This window comes from Hemisphaericaspora subhashii (assembly GCF_019202705.1).
Source record: "Hemisphaericaspora subhashii strain CBS 10753 chromosome Unknown scaffold23, whole genome shotgun sequence".
Lineage (NCBI taxonomy): Eukaryota > Fungi > Ascomycota > Pichiomycetes > Serinales > Debaryomycetaceae > Hemisphaericaspora > Hemisphaericaspora subhashii.
This window is the reverse complement of record NW_026057346.1, coordinates 71,458-88,436: the sequence shown is the minus strand read 5'-3', so window position 1 is coordinate 88,436 and position 16,979 is coordinate 71,458. Positions and strand designations below refer to the sequence as shown.

The window sequence follows — 16,979 nt, the reverse complement described above, 5'->3', positions numbered from 1 at the left end:
TAAGAAGCAGATGATGATGATTAATTTATTGTGTGGCGTTAATCTGTAATCAATTCAATTCTTTTTTCTTTTTTTTGGCTGCTACTAAATTAATTAATTGCCGTGGGGGATCATTCTAGAATTTGACTGCAAAATATTTAATTTATAACGAGAGACTAATTAAGACTAATTACTACTCAATTACTACTTGTAACTTATAAAAAGTAGTACTCTAATGACAATTATTAGAGAACTCTTGTATACCTTTATCAAATCCTTGTTCCCATTCCCATATAAATCTCAGTTTCCCCTTAACATTAATATGTTCTTGTAATCTAGAATGTTTCAAAGCTTGTTTTCTACCAATTATTGATCCATTAAATTTACCAAAAGCTTCAGAATCAGCCCAACCAGTTATAAACCCATCTTTATATCTATCATGTTCAAATTTTTCATTTGGACTAGTTGAATTCCAATAATTGGTATGATCATTATATGCTTGATTTAAACTATTTTCAAATGCTTCTCTTGAAGGAATATTAATTGGTAATGATGGGAATTTAATTGCACCTTCATTAATCATTGTTTTTAAATCCCATTCACCACCATTACCAGATTCAAATTTAAATGTCCAAAAATAGAATCCACAAGTTCTTGAATATAATAAATCACATTGTTTATTACCATATTGACGAACTATATCATTTCTATTAGCATTAGGTAATTTCTCCCATGATTTATTATCAAGAACACATGAATATTCACCAACCATAATATCAACTCCCTTTGAATCATTAGTTAAATTAGTTAAAACATCTTTATCTAAATCATGAATAATTTGATTTGGATCTTTGGATTTATCATCATCTGAAAAACATCTATAAACATGATGATCAATAACTACCCCAATATTATGATCATTATCACCTTGTTGATTTTGAATCCATTCAACCCATTGATTAGTCCACCAACCATCAGATATAATTATTGGAATTGTTGAATTTTTAGATCTAATTTCATTAATGGTTGCAGAATAATATTGAATTTGTTTCTTTGGAGGATCAGCAAAGTCAGCTTCATTAACAATTTGAATACCAGCAATATTATCATAGTGGTTTAAATCTTCAGCAATAAATGAAAACATCTTTGTCATTAATAATTGAGCTTTTCCATCATCCCAAAATTTATTTTCACCTTGTTCTCCAGAATGACTTGAATGATTAGCACCAAATGGTAAACCATGAATATCAATCAAAATTGAAATATTATATTTGGCAGCTTGTTCAATAAATTTCAGTTTAATAATATTCCAAGCATTTGAATAAATGGATTTAAATTTCTCAAATTTTAATCCTTTGGTAAAATTCCCTCCATCAACTTCCCAATAACCAATTGGTAAACGAATTGAATTAATATGATGATCTTGTAACCATTTCCAATCTTCTTCATTTACATAATTATTCCAATGAGATTCAAATCTTGATTTAGTTTCTTGTTCTCCTAATTTTTTAATCATTTTGTCAACTGCAGTTAATTCACAATCATCATTACCAGTATCTTCAACAAATAAACTATGAAATATCCATTTTTCTAATACAAAACATGAACCAAAATTAACTCCAATGTTTTTACGTAATTGATAAATTTGTTTTGTTGTTGGTGCTTGACCAGGAGTTACTACTGGATCTGTTGGAATAATATTACCTGCTTTATGTTTTAATTTTAATTTATCAAACATCGATGACTTGAATTGATTCAATTGGATCTCGCATTCTTTTCTATAATTAGAAATTGAAATAAGATCTAAGGAGAAGCCATATTTATATATATTTATACTACAACAAAGGGGTTTAAGAGAGGCGCAAGTAGCAATATAAGCAATTTTATTTTCTAGTTCCCTGTTATTGTTAACTTTCATCTCATCTCATTTCAGTTGCTCACATTTTGTTCTTCGTTCTTTATTTCTTGGATTTGATTTTGGATCTCATCGTTCCCCATTTATATAGTCTCTTCCACCCCTTTGGTTAACATCATCATTCTCTCCATACAAAACATCCATTTGAAAAATTATTAATAATTATTAATTTTTACAAACCACATTGAATTTTAATTACTTTTTCATTTAGATAACAAAGGTTTAAGTAATGCTATAATGACAATAATACTATGAATAATCATGATATATCTATACCAAAATCATGGTCTTTATTCTTTCAAAGATTAACCAAAATATACTTTCAAATTAATACTCATTTAACTTTCTTATCATCACATTCAAGAACTGTTATACCATCAATTGATTTGATTCAAAAATTAAATAATTCAATAACCATTAATGATCTTACAATTATTAAGTTGTTATTCCCAAATAATGAAATCTTCTTTGATTATGTTGATGAGAATCAAATTATGTTAAGTTTTATTGAAGATGTTAAACTGGATTATGAAAAAGGTTATCATCAAACTTCAATTGTTGATAGACAAAATTATGATGATGATCCCGAAACCCTCCAATCTAAACAGATACTAATATTTGATTTTCAAGATGCTAAATTACATGGAATTGGATTGGCTAGAAAAGGAGGTGGAAGAAAACGGATTAAGAAAGAAACCACCCGTAGCAATCCCGATGATTATGATCAAGGACAAAGACGTGATTTCTTTCTTTCGAATGCCGCATATCATTTAACTCCATTGAATAAACAACAACTTATGAATTTGATCCAATCGAGAAATGCCAAGTTCCTTCAATTGATTACCGAATATCTTCTAAAGTATACTAGCAAAAACGGTGAAGTTGATTATGACAAAGCCGAAGTGGACTTAATAGATCAATCTGAGCTAGCGCTCCCAAAGCCAGCTGATTTAAAGGATATAGTTCAAGTATTGAATGACAAAGAAGAACATCAAGCGGTAGACCCAACACATGAAGAATGTTCCACCGATTATATGATTGAATCGTTAAAACTGGCGAAATTCTATCAAGATCAAATCACTTCAATCTACACCTTGAACGAAGCACAAGAACCAAAGTATCAAACGTTATCACCAGAAGTTTCATCATCCTTACATCCCAAGCTAAAAGAAGCTATTCAATTGAGTAAAAACATAGATATTGAAAATGGACTTTATTGTCATCAAGCAATGGCTCTAGAAACCTTACTATCACCATCCTCACCCGATTCACATGTTATTGTAAGCACACCTACTGCATCGGGTAAATCATTAATCTATCAAATTCCAGTTCTAAACTCAATACTATGGGATATCACTTATGGGTTAAAAGGAAGACATAGTACTGCCTTTTTTATATTTCCAACAAAAGCATTAGCTCAAGATCAGATGAGGCATATTAAAGAATTTATAAATTATATCCCGGGGAATATTGATAATCCAATCATTGTAAATACTTATGATGGAGATACTCCATTTACTGAACGTATTCGAATCCTGAAAGAATCTCATATTCTTTTCACTAATCCAGATACAATACATGCGTCTATCCTTCCAAATAATCATTTTGAATCTTGGAGACAATTTCTTCAATCTTTGAAATTTGTCGTTATGGATGAACTACATATATATAAAGGTACATTTGGGATTAATGTAAGTTATGTCATGAGTCGACTATTACGGATCAAACATCATTTGTGCCCGCTGGAACCCAATGCCCGATTCATTTCATGTTCAGCAACAATTGAAAACCCAATTACTCATTTCAAGGCAGTTTGCAGTCTCTCAAACATCGAAAACATCATTCACATCAATCAAGATGGAAGTCCTCATTGTGAAAAGAAATTGCTTGTTTGGAATCCACCCGAACTAATGAATAAACGAGGTCAAAAGAACGCTAACAATGGAAATGATCAAGTTGTGCCCCGGGTAGGTATGATTTCGGAACTGGCGCGAGTCTTGGTAAATTTATTAAATTCGATCCCAGGGATTAAAGCAATAGTATTCTGTCCAATTAGAGTAGTTTGTGAAATGTTAATGAAAGAAATTAGATATTTACTCCAAAATGAATTCCCCAACTCAAACATTGATCAAAGTGATGTCATGGCATATCGTGGAGGATATAGTAAATCTGATCGAAGAATCATTGAACAAAAAATGTTTAGTGGACAACTTCGAGCAATCATTGCTACAAATGCGTTAGAATTAGGTATTGATTTGTCTGATTTGGATGTGGTTATAACTTGCGGATTCCCCATGCTGAAACTGAACCTTCATCAACAATTTGGAAGGGCTGGACGAGGTAATTCATCTAAAGGAAGTTTAGCTATTTATGTTCCAGGAAGAAACCCTGTTGATCAATATTATTTAGAAAATTCTTATGAATTATGTCAACGTCATTATGAGGATTTATGTGTTCAAGGATTACGTGATATGGATTGTAGTCTGTTGATTATGGAACAACATCTCCAATGTGCTGCCTATGAACTTCCAATCGATTTAGATGCTGACAGAAGATGGTTTTCTTCTGAATTATCATTTAATGCATATACCAAAACCCTCAAGGATCATTTATTATTCGATATTGATGGGAAATATAAACCCAATCCTAATTATTTACCAAAACCACATAGTCTGGTCAATATTCGAGTAATTGAAGAAACACAATTCGCAGTAGTTGATATCACAAACAATCGAAATATTGTCATTGAAGAAGTAGAAGCCCTGAGAACAAGCTTTACTCTTTACGAAGGTGGGATTTTCTTACATCAAGGACAACCATATCTTGTCAAAGAATTTAATCATAAAGACCATTATGCTAAAGTTGAACGGGTGAATGTTGATTGGACAACTCTGCAACGTGATTTTACTGATATTGATCCATTAGAAGTCGAGGCTGTAAAACCATTATTCCCATTACAGGCTTCAAAACCGTTGGATATTCCGATTTTCTTTGGCAAAATCAAAATTACCATGATTGTATTTGGATTTTTCAAAGTTAATAGAAGAGAAGAAATAATTGAAGTTGTTGAAGTCAAAAATCCTCCTGTAGTTATGCACTCGAAAGGATTCTGGATCAATATCCCTAAACGAGCCCTTGAAATCATTACAGAGAAGAGTTTATCCGCCGCTGGAGGTGTTCATGCTGCCGAACATGCTATTATGAACATGCTTCCCGTATTCATCAATGGAAATTCTTCCAAACAAACAACATCATCAAATGCGTTCTCGTTGGAACTTTCAACTGAATGCAAAGCTCCAGAAAAGGAATTTTCCGGTCGAGAAACTTCAAGAAAACGTCCCGCAAGATTAATCTTTTATGACACCAAGGGTGGGAAATTAGGAACAGGAATAGGATATAAGGCGTTTGAATGTATGGATGAAATCTTGGATGTTACTTTTAAAAGAGTTCGGGATTGTGAATGTGATTGGGGATGTCCGTTATGTGTGGTGGGCGAATGTAGGGAGAATATGACAGTAATGTCTAAACCAGCCGCTATTATCATTCTTGGATCACTTCTAGGTGTCGATTTGGAGGAATTAAGTGAACAAATACCGGATGGGCCTGAAATGAATATGCCTGAGGTGAATACTGAAACTATAATTGAAGGGTCTTCTACAGTTAAATTTTCCCCCAATGTTAAAATTTCCAAAGTCATTAGAAAAAGAAGATGTTTTACGTAAATTATACATTTATATTATAAATAAATATTTAATTCTTATTGGAAATTTTTCCTTTAATTAAAGATGCTGTTCGTGAAAACCTTTTGGAAAATTTGTCCTTTTTAGATGTAAGACTATTCTCACGAGCAGATGCTGTCGTCATTGTTCTGAGAGTCGTGACATTATCACTATTGGTTCTTCTATATGACATTCGTCTGTTTATCTCAATTGCAGGAGATGCTGTTCTCAGTGTTGGTCTTTCGGGTTGCACCGGTTCAAGATGTTGCTGCTCCTTCCCACCTTTTCTTTGTAATGCAGGACTAATTGGAAGTGTCTTCCTCTTTGCACTCCTAAATACGGTGTGAACCGGTTTTAAATAAATAGATGCTAATGTTCCAATATTCAAATCCAATTCTTCAAGAATTGCAGGATGTATTGAATCGTTTTCAGATGAAATTACAGGATTTGAATTCAAGATGATTTTCTTTGTATTCTCTTGGAATTCTCCATCTGCGCTAGTCGCATGCTCTGATGATATAAGTCTCCAATAGATATATCCTCGATCTCTTATATCAGGATTATCTACTTCTTCAGTCGCCCATTTCAAAACTCTCAATACTATAGATTCACCTCTTGTAGGATATTTTAAATAATATTTGGTAGCAGCAGTCAAGGTGGCATATTGAACTTCGATTGGATCATCTTTAAAACTAGAAATAAAATCATCCAACATCTGAACTGTATCTTCCTCAATAATTTCACAATATTGTCCCACAATCCAGATTAAAGCTGTTTTGGCATCTGGTTCATCAATTAAATGATAATGCTTAATTAATTCATTAATTGCGAAATTGAATTCGCCAGGATATTTTCGTAATATATTCTTGATGGCAATGGTCGATTCTTGTACAATATACGAGATCCCATGAGACATTAAATCACATATAATCTCAACACATTGTGAAGCTGCATTTTCTAATTTCACAGCAAGATTTCCAAAAGCTCTTATAGCTTTTCGTGCCATTGGTATATCTACTTCTGTTGCATATTCTTCTAGTTCAAGTAAGACCAGGCCAACATTTTGTTCATTTGCTAACAAGTAAATGATTTCAAGCTTTGTATCTTTAACGTATATTGGATCGTCGAATCGACAATAAAACATTTCCACTTCAAAATGAACTAATTCTTTATTACCTAAAAGTAATAAAATCACATTTCTTAATACAAGAAATTGAACTTCAGGAGTTTTCGATAAAAGTGATATTAATGATGTTCCTAATCTTTTAGGTAAAATTGGTAATTTTAATTCAGGATTTTTCACATATTTTGAATAATATATTATGATTTTAATTGCATTTAATACAACTGCTGCATTCTCATGTTGTAAAGATGGAAGTACAGCTTCTATTAAATCCAAAGCTTCAGTTTCACGTTGAGGTACATATGACATTAATGCATTTAATAAATATATTTGATGCCATTCATTTGTAGAATCCAAGAAAGAGATCAATTGTAATGAATGTGCTTTATCAATCTTTAAAGTTAAAGTCTTACTATTTTCAGTAATTGAACTTAAAGCGGCTAAAGCATTTGCAACCACAAGTTGATCATCATCATAAAGTAATTTATTCAATTCATCTACCAAATTTTCTCTTTCAACTGCTCCATGATCATATTGATACAATCTGGCGATTGAAAATGCTGTTGTTTTCCTTACATAAGGATCAGGATCTTTAATCATACGAGTTGCCAAAGATACCCCGACGTCTATAAATTCTCTTCTTCTAACTGAAGAAATAGCTCTTATCACCAATGCTCTTAATATAGGAGAAGGACTTTCACTTAACTTTTCTAAATATGGGATTGCATTCAAGGAATCGTCAGATTGAGTATTGTTGGAATATGTTGCAATAAATTCTAAACAAAGCTTACGTACTTCCATATCATCCAATTTTAATAATGGTATAACATCAGACATCATATCTGCTACTTCATTATTGTTTAAAATTATATTGGCTAATATTTTACGTAAGACAGTTTTGACTCGAGGAATTGGTTTTGATTTCTTGAATGCTTGATCCAATTCTGCTCGTAATTCAAGACTTTTTGACTTTCCAAATATCTTGACATCACTCATGATTGGTTGTGACTTTGGTAAGATGCAGCGAGTGATATAAAGAGAGTTTGTATTTAATTTGTGGTAGATGAGGCTAGTGAATCTTGAATTGAAGATATCAGATTACTGAAACGGAATTGTCCATCGTTGGATGTTTTTCGCTTAAAGCGGAATTTTGACGCGACCTATTTTTAGAACGATGAACTTTTCAAGTTCCAAAAGAGGAGGGGTCCATTATAAGGGTCTTTACGACGTAATAGCAGGAGAGAAAGACAGAGAGAGGGTTTGGTATATCACAAGGGTCGTGGGACTACATTCAATACATTAAAAAACAAACCTATAACTTTATATAACCAGAAGCGTAAGATACACTGCTTTCTGAACTTCTCTTGACTGGATTTGATTGAGAATATCCTATCCAATTGAAGACATCTTGACCAACAGTACCACCACTATTCTTATACCTTTCTGTCAATCTAAGAATGATTGATATAGGTTTCTGTCCACATATCGTATTTCCTGAAACTTTAATATAGTTATTCCACTCCGTGTAGCTTCCTTTAGTGGCAATATCAAGCGCCATTTTGTCAAGTAATTCTATTGATTTATAGATTTCCAACTCTTTCGGTTTATGTAATGCGCCAAGCAGTACCATATATCTATCTAGGGTGTCTACGGTGGTGTCAATAGAATTCAAATATCTAGTATATTGAAATCTAGATCCCCAATGACAAAAATCGGAACTTATTATAAAATGATTCTCTTCATGCTCCATATACGGTAATAATGATTCCACAATATCGTCATGTAATCTTTCATCCATTGCACTTATTAAAATTGGTATTATTTTTGGCATGCCATGTACTGCTTCTTGTCCCTTATAATAAATAAAAGGGGCATGCATTTCAAATGAATGTTCATCTTCATCGATATCTTCACTCATATACTTAAATATACGATCGGTGCTTGAATGTTTGGATTTCAATTTAACCAACTTTTCGATCGTATCGGTATCAACTGGAATATTTCCAAATGGTGTTTCATAATAATCAAATGGTGATAATAAGGCATAGCCTCTGAAATAAACATGATGAGATGGACCTAATAAGAAAACACGCTTCACTTTCGAAACATCCCATGCATTAAATGTTTCTGCTAAGCGTTCACCAGAATAAGCATATCCAGCATGTGGACCAATAAGTACTCTTGTTCCAGATATACCTTTACTTGCATCTGGTCCCGATAACGGAGTCTTTAAATGTTTTGCCTTTTCAAAAAATGCATCTAATTGGCCACGTAACTTGGTAGAACTACTAGAATACCAAGAGCCGGAATGGGTAGCAGAACGGACACTCATTTGTTCTTCGAAAGCTGACTTTGACTTGTTAATAGTAAATACTAAGAATAAAAATAATAATAATAATAGCCGTAGCGATAAGTCAAAGAAAGAGAGTGAATGATTTTGTACCATAAAATTGACGGGATGAGGGTTTGCGCTTCTCCCACAAGAAAAAAAAAATCGCACTTCAAAGATCTCCTCCCCTTTTCCTTCGGTATTGTAACCGGACTGACCGAAACAACCCACTAAAGCTTTCTGCTTACAATGTCTGGGCGGGTTCCACAAATGTTGGATTGCTTCGTGTTCTGGCTTTTATTTGTTCCGAGAGTTACAAGTAAAACAAAACAAGAACAAACCGAACCCAGCAATTCTTCAACACTTTTCCCAAATAGGAAATTCCTCGTAAATAATTTGGTTTTTAGTGAACAACCGAAAATTTATAAATTACAAAAATAATTTTACACCCAGCAATTCAATTGTCTAATCAACTAAATAAATATTCATTTATTGAAAGCAATATCCAAAATAAGTAAAGAAAAAAGGGAGATATGTTCACATTATGTTCCAATTATACTCAATCCAAATAGCTTTAGATGATTTGTTATTCAAACTCACAACTCCCCACAAATCGTATTCTATTATTTCCGAGATTACTTTTTTTATTCATAATTAAAAAAATTGTCCATATCTCGACATATACATAATCTCATGATATCAAATAGTTAAACTACTTCTTACAAATTTCCAAAGACCATTGATGAGAAATCAACAATTCATCACCAGCGTAATAGGATGAATAAGCCAGGAAATGTCCTCTAGAAAAAAAACCAGATGGAGTTTCATCCTCTGGATATTCAACTGAATATATTTCATCTGATGGTTCAAAATCACCAAACTCAAGGTCTCTTGTTTTAACAGTTAAACCCGCCTTTTTAACATCTTGATGATATCTGAAATTCTTTAATGGTTTATTCTGAACTTTGAAATAAAGGGTGTTACGATATTTAGAGCCTTCTGGAATCTTGGCACTAATTGATTCAGCATCTAAAATTGGAAAATCAATTGGTTCTCTACCTTCAACCAGCATGGTACTCTTGATAAGAATCAAATTTTCATGTTGTGCGAAACCCATTGTTGTATATATATGTTAACTTGTTGTATAAAAGATCTATTAAAAGCAACTACCTAGACTAAGGATCAAAAAAAAACTGTTATACAACTTAAAAAAAAGGGGGGGTTGAACACTATTTATATTCTTGGTCCGAATGGTCGGTTTATATAGTTTTCCTTGTGAAGCCATTCTTGGCCCATGGAATTTCGGTACATTTTTTGTTAAAAATCCACATACTGCCTATTTATAATTGTCACATGTCACTTTATCCGCTTTCAGAAAAGAAACACAAAAAAGTAATTATGGGTCGCAAAACTCTCATAATTATTCTCCAATTTTGCAGGTTTCTTTAAAACTCCGAACTTCAATCTCTAATAATTCCTTTAATTGGGAAATTGAATTGGCTCTTGCTTCAAAACTAAAATCAAATAATTCTTTAGAGACTGGTTCCTCGGAAAGATTTCTCACATTCTTGAAAAAGCTATGACAAAGAATTTCATCTATTTCCAATCTTTTCTTATAATCCCACTGTAAAAGCTTATCTAATAATTGAATTGCATCATTTGGAGCAAATGGATACAAGATTTTCCATTTCACAGGACGATATTTAACCCAGAGTAACCCCTCTACTTTCCAATTATATTTCTTGATTGCTTCTATTGGTGGATTGCCAAGAACTTTGAACAATTCATGAATCTGTTCATGCAGATTCTTCCCAGGAAATAAGGGTCTTCTGCCAAATAATTCCCCAAAAATACACCCGGCTGCCCATATATCAACTGATTTAGTATAATTCTTGGTTGATAAAATTAATTCTGGAGCACGATACCATCTTGTTGCAACATAGTTAGTAATTGTTGTACTATGATTTTTAAAATATTTGGGATTTATTCCTCTTGCTAAACCAAAATCACAGATTTTTAATATTCCTTGTGTTGTGACTAAAATATTCCCTGGCTTTAGATCTCTATGTATAACATCTGCTGAATGAATATATTTTAAACCGCATAGAATTTGATACATGAAGTTTTGTATATGGAATTCTGAAAATTGGACATTGGAATATAATACCCTTGCTAAATCTAAATCTGCCAATTCTTGAATGCAGTATAATCCTTCATAAGGTTTAACATAAACCACGTCTAAGTCTATTAAGGTTGCAATCTATAATGTAAAAAGTTAGTAAAATATTTAATGTTGGTTATTACTTAAAAGTATACATACGTTTCTATGCCCTCTGAAGAATTTCATAAATTTTAATTCTCTAATTGCCCTAATCAAAAGGATATCTTTATTAAATATTTTTGTTACTTTCTTGATTGCAATCTTATGTTCATTTCCTGACGTTAGCGTTTTTGTATCTATTGCAGAACATACAACACCATATGATCCCTTTCCTAACACTCGTACAATTTCATATCGTGAATCAACTAGAAAATGATTTTCATTATCTGTATAAGTTGAACAGGACTTTAGATGACCAGTCTTACTTCTGATTGATGACATGTATTATTAGTTGTCGAAAGGAATACAGTGTTGCAAAAAAGATCAAATTCCCGATTTTTTGCCGCCACTGTTTGTTCTGAGTATCTAAAATGATTGATTCAAATCTGGTGTAAATAACAAGGGGAAAAACTTTATTCAAAGTGAAGAACCTTGGTAATCTCAACTTTCTTGGGGGGGGATTGGATCAGAAGAAGAAATTCTTTAAGTGTGATCTTTATATTTTGGTTGGATTTGTGCTGATCATTTTCTCATTTTTTTGTACAAATTGCTGCAAAAAAAAGCGAACTCATAAAAAGAACTGGATAACAAAGAAAGAGAGAAAACAGATAAAGAGGTTAGAATATAGGGTTGGAAAAAAGCAGAAACTATCAGTAATGGATTACTACCATACGCTTGACATAAAACGGCCACCATCCGTTAAAAGGGGAAACTTAAAGTATAATTTAAAAGGATTTATCAAAGACTCTTGTGCACTTGAAGTGCATGTGTTTTATTCTTTCTTCAGAGAAGCAATCAATAGCTGTTCTACTGATATATTATTTCTCTCGCAACTTCTATCATAACTTATTCTAACAATACTACGACCGAGGTTACTTAAATAGGAAAAGATTTGAGTTTGCAGTTTAACTTCGTTCGGGAAAGCCGTTAACAATGAACCAAAACAATGAAATTTTTTTAACTTGAACAACCGAGGAAACCAGAACCCACAACAATGTAAACTTAGTTTACCTAGAAAGGAAACCAGTTCTCAAAACTGCAATAGTAAAGGTGTGACGGGACGGTAATTGTAACTATTTATATGGAAACCCCGTGGGAAACGAGGTTTGCCTCAATAATTCAAAACCAAATTTGCTTAATTTTGTGTTCAAGGTGAGTGAAAAAGTTTACAAGTCAGAAATCAAAGGTCCCTTGGCCCAGTTGGTTAAGGCGCGGTGCTAATAACGCCGAGATCAGCAGTTCGATCCTGCTAGGGACCATTTATTTTTAATATTTTTGACCAACATGGGTATAGAACTATTTTGGTGGTCAGAAAGTGTTTAATTTGGTCTAGAAAAATATTATTTTGTTGCTACCAATTGGGAATGAGTAGGTATTAATTTTTTCTGCTCACTATAATTTCATTGAGATTTGAAATTTCTTAAATGTGACACAAAACTATAAAGGAAAAACAAACCATATTAGGCTAAATTAGATAGTCTGGGGATATGACACAAAGCACTACAAGAATTCCATGTGAAGCTGGAATAATTTTTAAAGGGTTTGACGACAAGGGCTTTTTTTCAAGTGTGACCAGAACATAGTTTCTGAGAAATAAGGTTTGGAATGGTTGGGAACGTGGTGTATTGGCCTAATCAAGAAGCGAGGGTACGCTATTGCAAATACCAGTTGTTCTTATAATGCTATACATATAAGTCCTCTAAGGAAGCTACCACCAAATTTGGTCTTAACCCTATATCTATATGGAATTATACTCCAACATGACTAAGGACATTTTTCTAGCAGTTGTAATTCGACAGTTTGAAGTTGCAACTCACACTCTTCAAAACTGTCGAGTCACATGGTTTAGACACTTGTACATCCCTCTTCCCCAGAAGGGTCATCGCTATACTACGAGCACTGTATTCCAACTTCATTAACTTCTAGTGGAAGGCATACAAGCGAACCCATTCGATGACGTAGCTTGGTCAAGAGATTTGCCAATTCTGCAAGTGGGGTAATTCATAAGAAGCAAAATGCATAGACCTCTAATTATGAAATCGCCATATGAATTGGCCGATTTTATTTAAACAGCTACTTGTATTCTGTCGAAAGGTTGCTGGTAATTCATAGCGAGCTTTCAGTGATCACTTCCTACCTCCAGATCAACTCTGGCAAGCATTGGGTTTGGCCCGCCATTCTTCTCCAGACCTGTCAAACTATAATATGCCCACCCAACTGTCGAAGAGCCACCACTATCACATAGTGTCCGAAGAGAATACGAATCCAGTCTTTGCCACACTTGACCAAGACTCTTACTTCAAACGTTCCAACCCCATTATGAGGCATTCAAACTTAATGAAATGCCCCAAGGAAATCTTTAGAGATATTTTTTTATGAAGCCGTAACCAAGTACATAATACGCGAGCAAGAAAATAAAAAATTAGTCTTGTTGCAAAAAGAAAATTTCTGGTTTACCCCACATAGAACATGTTCTTTTCTTTTGAGAGTATAATTCGAAAAATAAGCTTCATGTTAAATCTTATAGATGAAAAACCGGAAGTAAAGACAAGCGAGATTTTCTTTAATGAATGTAATCGGCTAAATTGAATTCCATCATGATTTTTTAGCTAATTGCTCTTATCTGCTAAACGGTTTAACAATTGAGTATAATTGCTGATAAGTCTTCGATAAGATAGCTTAATGTCCCTGCAAGGGACAAACCAAGGGAGATAAATACATTGACTTTTTTGTGCAATTGAAATTCAATAGACAATACCATTTTTTGATAAGATTCGCTATTTAGAGACTTTTAGGTCAAGTCCGAGATCTGCGATATCTCTCGCTTCATGCAACCCTCGAAGTAAATCTGCATGAAACAATTCGATATTTTTTTTTTTTCATGGCAACAATCTATGCGGCATTCTTTCAAACTAATATGCAGTTCAGAACACTTTGTATTTTGCGATCTTTGGTGGTCTCACATTCTCAAATATTACTCTAAGTTATTGTTTGCATATCAGATCTCCTAACTTTTCAATAGACTAGAAACTTAAGTTACACCAAATGATTACCTGGGCAGAATCAGGGTTATGAATGATAAGGGAAAACATAGGGATCTTCATTAATTCAGAAGATGGAATACAAGAAACGGCTGATACCAACTAACATCTTTTTACTTTATTTTTTGAATGTAAAAATTGACGCATTGGAATTAAAAAATTGATGGGGTAGTAGCAATCAATTATTTTTGAAAAAGTGGAGACTTTCGAAATAGGTTCGTGAAGTAAGTTTTGGTGCCATCAGACCACCTGATATCATTGGATCTAATAGAAATTGATTTTCTTTGTGGATATATTTTGCCGTAGACCTGAGGAGGGGATCACTACGTGCAACATAAATGGTATCGCTTTGAATGTCCCATTTGTCTTTGTAAAATCGAATGGAAATTGACAACTATCATCGTTGAACATTGTGTAAGCTTTTTTTTACGAAATCTGAAATTTTAAATTTTCACTATCAAGAAATTTTTTAGCTATTTATTTTATTGATTGAAATAAAGTTAAAAAATATTTTCTGGGTAGTAATTTTAATCGAATTTTTTAAGTTGCAGAATAGCTACATAATAATTTTTTATTTTTTAGAGAAGAAAAAAATAAAATTAAAAAGAATGATAAATCAAACAAAACTTTATCCCTTCGATATTAAACTTATCAAATCCTGTTGTAAAGCCCCAGAAACTTAAACTTCCCAATATAAATACAGCATGACCCCCCCCCTCTGTAATTTACTGAAATTAGATTTAGACCCCTTTTTTTCTCTTTCTCCCTATCTATAAAAGTAAAATGGTTAGAAAATCGATTCAACGTGGAGACAGATCGTCTCTCAGTATTTCCATTTCGAATACAGCTATCGTACAAGTAGACGAAAAGACTGGTCAGATCCTTTCTGCAACCAACTCCAATGGTTCAGAATATGAACAATTCAATGAACATACTCTTGAAAGAGGTTTGAAATCAAGACACGTTCAGTTAATTGCAATTGGTGGTGCTATCGGGACTGGTTTATTCGTTGGTTCGTCCCTTATCTTAACTACATGTGGTCCTGGTAGTTTGTTCCTTTCATATTGTGTAATGTCAACTCTTATTTATTTTGTCATGCAAATGATGGCCGAAATGACTACATATTTGCCACTTCCTGGTAATGGTCCTCAAGCTTTCGTTAATGATTTCTTATCAACCTCCTTTGGTTTCACTGTTGGTTATAATTATTGGTATACATTTAGTATTTTGGTTGCAGCAGAAATTACAGCAGCGGCTATTGTTATTGAATATTGGATAAAGTCGGTTAATGTCTCAGTTTGGATTACTATCTTCTTCTTCATAATCTTCGGACTTAATATGATTTCAGTTGCATTCTTTGGTGAAGCTGAATTTTGGTTTGCATCTATCAAGTTGATTACCCTTAGTGGCTTGATCATCTTAGGTGTTGTTTTGTTCTTTGGTGGTGGGCCAAATCATGATCGGTTAGGTTTCAGATATTGGAAAGAAGGAGCCTTCCTCGAACTTCCAGAAGTAAGCGGAGATGGTGGTAAATTCTTAGGTTTCTGGTGGGCCTTAGTTAGAAGTGGTTTCGCATTTATTTGTTCTCCTGAATTGGTTTCTACATCTGCTGGTGAATGTGCTGCACCAAGAAGAAACTTACCAAAAGCTGCTCGTAGATTTATTTGGAGATTGGTATTCTTCTATGTTTGTGGTACTTTAATCATTGGTGTCATTGTTAGTGCTAGGGATCCAAGATTACTTTCCGCCTTAGGTGGGGAAGATGCATCTGGTTCTGCCTTTGTTATTGGTATCCAAAATGCCGGTATTCCTGTCTTAAACCATATTATTAATGCAGCCATTTTAACTTCAGCAGCATCTGCAGGTAACTCATTCTTGTATTCTGCTTCAAGAGCTTTGTTTTCAATTGCTCACAGAGGTAATGCACCAAAATTCTTATTGAAGGTTAATAGATTCGGCGTTCCATATTATTGTGTTTTAATTTCATCCTTATTTGGATTACTTGCATATCTTAATGCTGGAGAAGGTTCCAGTAATGTTTTCAGTTGGTTCATGAATATTTGTACTATTTCTGGTTTCATTTCTTGGATTATGGTTGGATTTGCTTATTTAAGATGGCGTAAAGCAATCTTTTTCCAAGGTCTTTGGGACAGAGTTCCTTACAAAACCATTTTCCAACCTTATGGTACTTATTATATGATTACTATGATTGGTCTTTTAACCCTTACGAACGGATTCAGAGTCTTTTTCGAATTCAACATTGGTGATTTCTTAGCTTCTTATGTTACCTTCCCAATTCTTCTTGCTTTATACTTTGGTCACAGATTCTATGAATATAAAGTGAATGGAGTCAAGCACTGGGTTGTTCCTATCGAAAAAATTGATGTTATTACCGGTTTAGATTTGATTGAAGAAGAAGAAGCAAACTATCCTCCACGTGTTCCAAGAAACTTTGCTGAAAGAGTCTGGTTCTGGGTCGCTTAGATAGCTTATCTCGAACAAAGTGATTTTATTTATAAAGAAACCGTTATAGTTTCATTTCTATTATATAAA

General features: G+C 33.3%; 7 protein-coding genes across 7 annotated transcripts; 2 read left to right on the top strand and 5 right to left on the bottom strand. All coding sequences in view use genetic code 12, as the record gives it.

The window, feature by feature from the left end:
- Positions 1 to 211: 211 nt before the first annotated feature.
- Positions 212 to 1,717, bottom strand: J8A68_004308 (17-beta-hydroxysteroid dehydrogenase-like protein; the record flags this gene model as incomplete). The annotated part of the gene is made up of 1 exon (XM_049408254.1): positions 212 to 1,717. One exon carries the CDS (start codon positions 1,715 to 1,717, stop codon positions 212 to 214), a length of 1,506 nt encoding a protein of 501 aa, XP_049262413.1.
- Positions 1,718 to 2,145: 428 nt separating this feature from the next.
- Positions 2,146 to 5,616, top strand: J8A68_004307 (ATP-dependent 3'-5' DNA helicase; the record flags this gene model as incomplete). The annotated part of the gene is made up of 1 exon (XM_049408253.1): positions 2,146 to 5,616. The coding sequence occupies one exon, from the start codon at positions 2,146 to 2,148 to the stop codon at positions 5,614 to 5,616; it is 3,471 nt and encodes a 1,156-aa protein (XP_049262412.1).
- Positions 5,617 to 5,644: 28 nt separating this feature from the next.
- J8A68_004306 (uncharacterized protein) lies at positions 5,645 to 7,732 on the bottom strand (the record flags this gene model as incomplete). Its single annotated transcript, XM_049408252.1, has 1 exon — positions 5,645 to 7,732. One exon carries the CDS (start codon positions 7,730 to 7,732, stop codon positions 5,645 to 5,647), a length of 2,088 nt encoding a protein of 695 aa, XP_049262411.1.
- Positions 7,733 to 8,048: 316 nt separating this feature from the next.
- On the bottom strand, positions 8,049 to 9,068 carry J8A68_004305 (uncharacterized protein; the record flags this gene model as incomplete). Its single annotated transcript, XM_049408251.1, has 1 exon — positions 8,049 to 9,068. The coding sequence occupies one exon, from the start codon at positions 9,066 to 9,068 to the stop codon at positions 8,049 to 8,051; it is 1,020 nt and encodes a 339-aa protein (XP_049262410.1).
- A 709-nt stretch (positions 9,069 to 9,777) lies between these two features.
- J8A68_004304 (uncharacterized protein) lies at positions 9,778 to 10,182 on the bottom strand (the record flags this gene model as incomplete). Its single annotated transcript, XM_049408249.1, has 1 exon — positions 9,778 to 10,182. The coding sequence occupies one exon, from the start codon at positions 10,180 to 10,182 to the stop codon at positions 9,778 to 9,780; it is 405 nt and encodes a 134-aa protein (XP_049262409.1).
- A 303-nt stretch (positions 10,183 to 10,485) lies between these two features.
- Positions 10,486 to 11,667, bottom strand: CSK1 (mitogen-activated protein kinase; the record flags this gene model as incomplete). The annotated part of the gene is made up of 2 exons (XM_049408248.1): positions 10,486 to 11,325; positions 11,386 to 11,667. 2 exons carry the CDS (start codon positions 11,665 to 11,667, stop codon positions 10,486 to 10,488), a joined length of 1,122 nt encoding a protein of 373 aa, XP_049262408.1.
- A 3,542-nt stretch (positions 11,668 to 15,209) lies between these two features.
- On the top strand, positions 15,210 to 16,910 carry J8A68_004302 (uncharacterized protein; the record flags this gene model as incomplete). Its single annotated transcript, XM_049408247.1, has 1 exon — positions 15,210 to 16,910. One exon carries the CDS (start codon positions 15,210 to 15,212, stop codon positions 16,908 to 16,910), a length of 1,701 nt encoding a protein of 566 aa, XP_049262407.1.
- Positions 16,911 to 16,979: the final 69 nt, after the last annotated feature.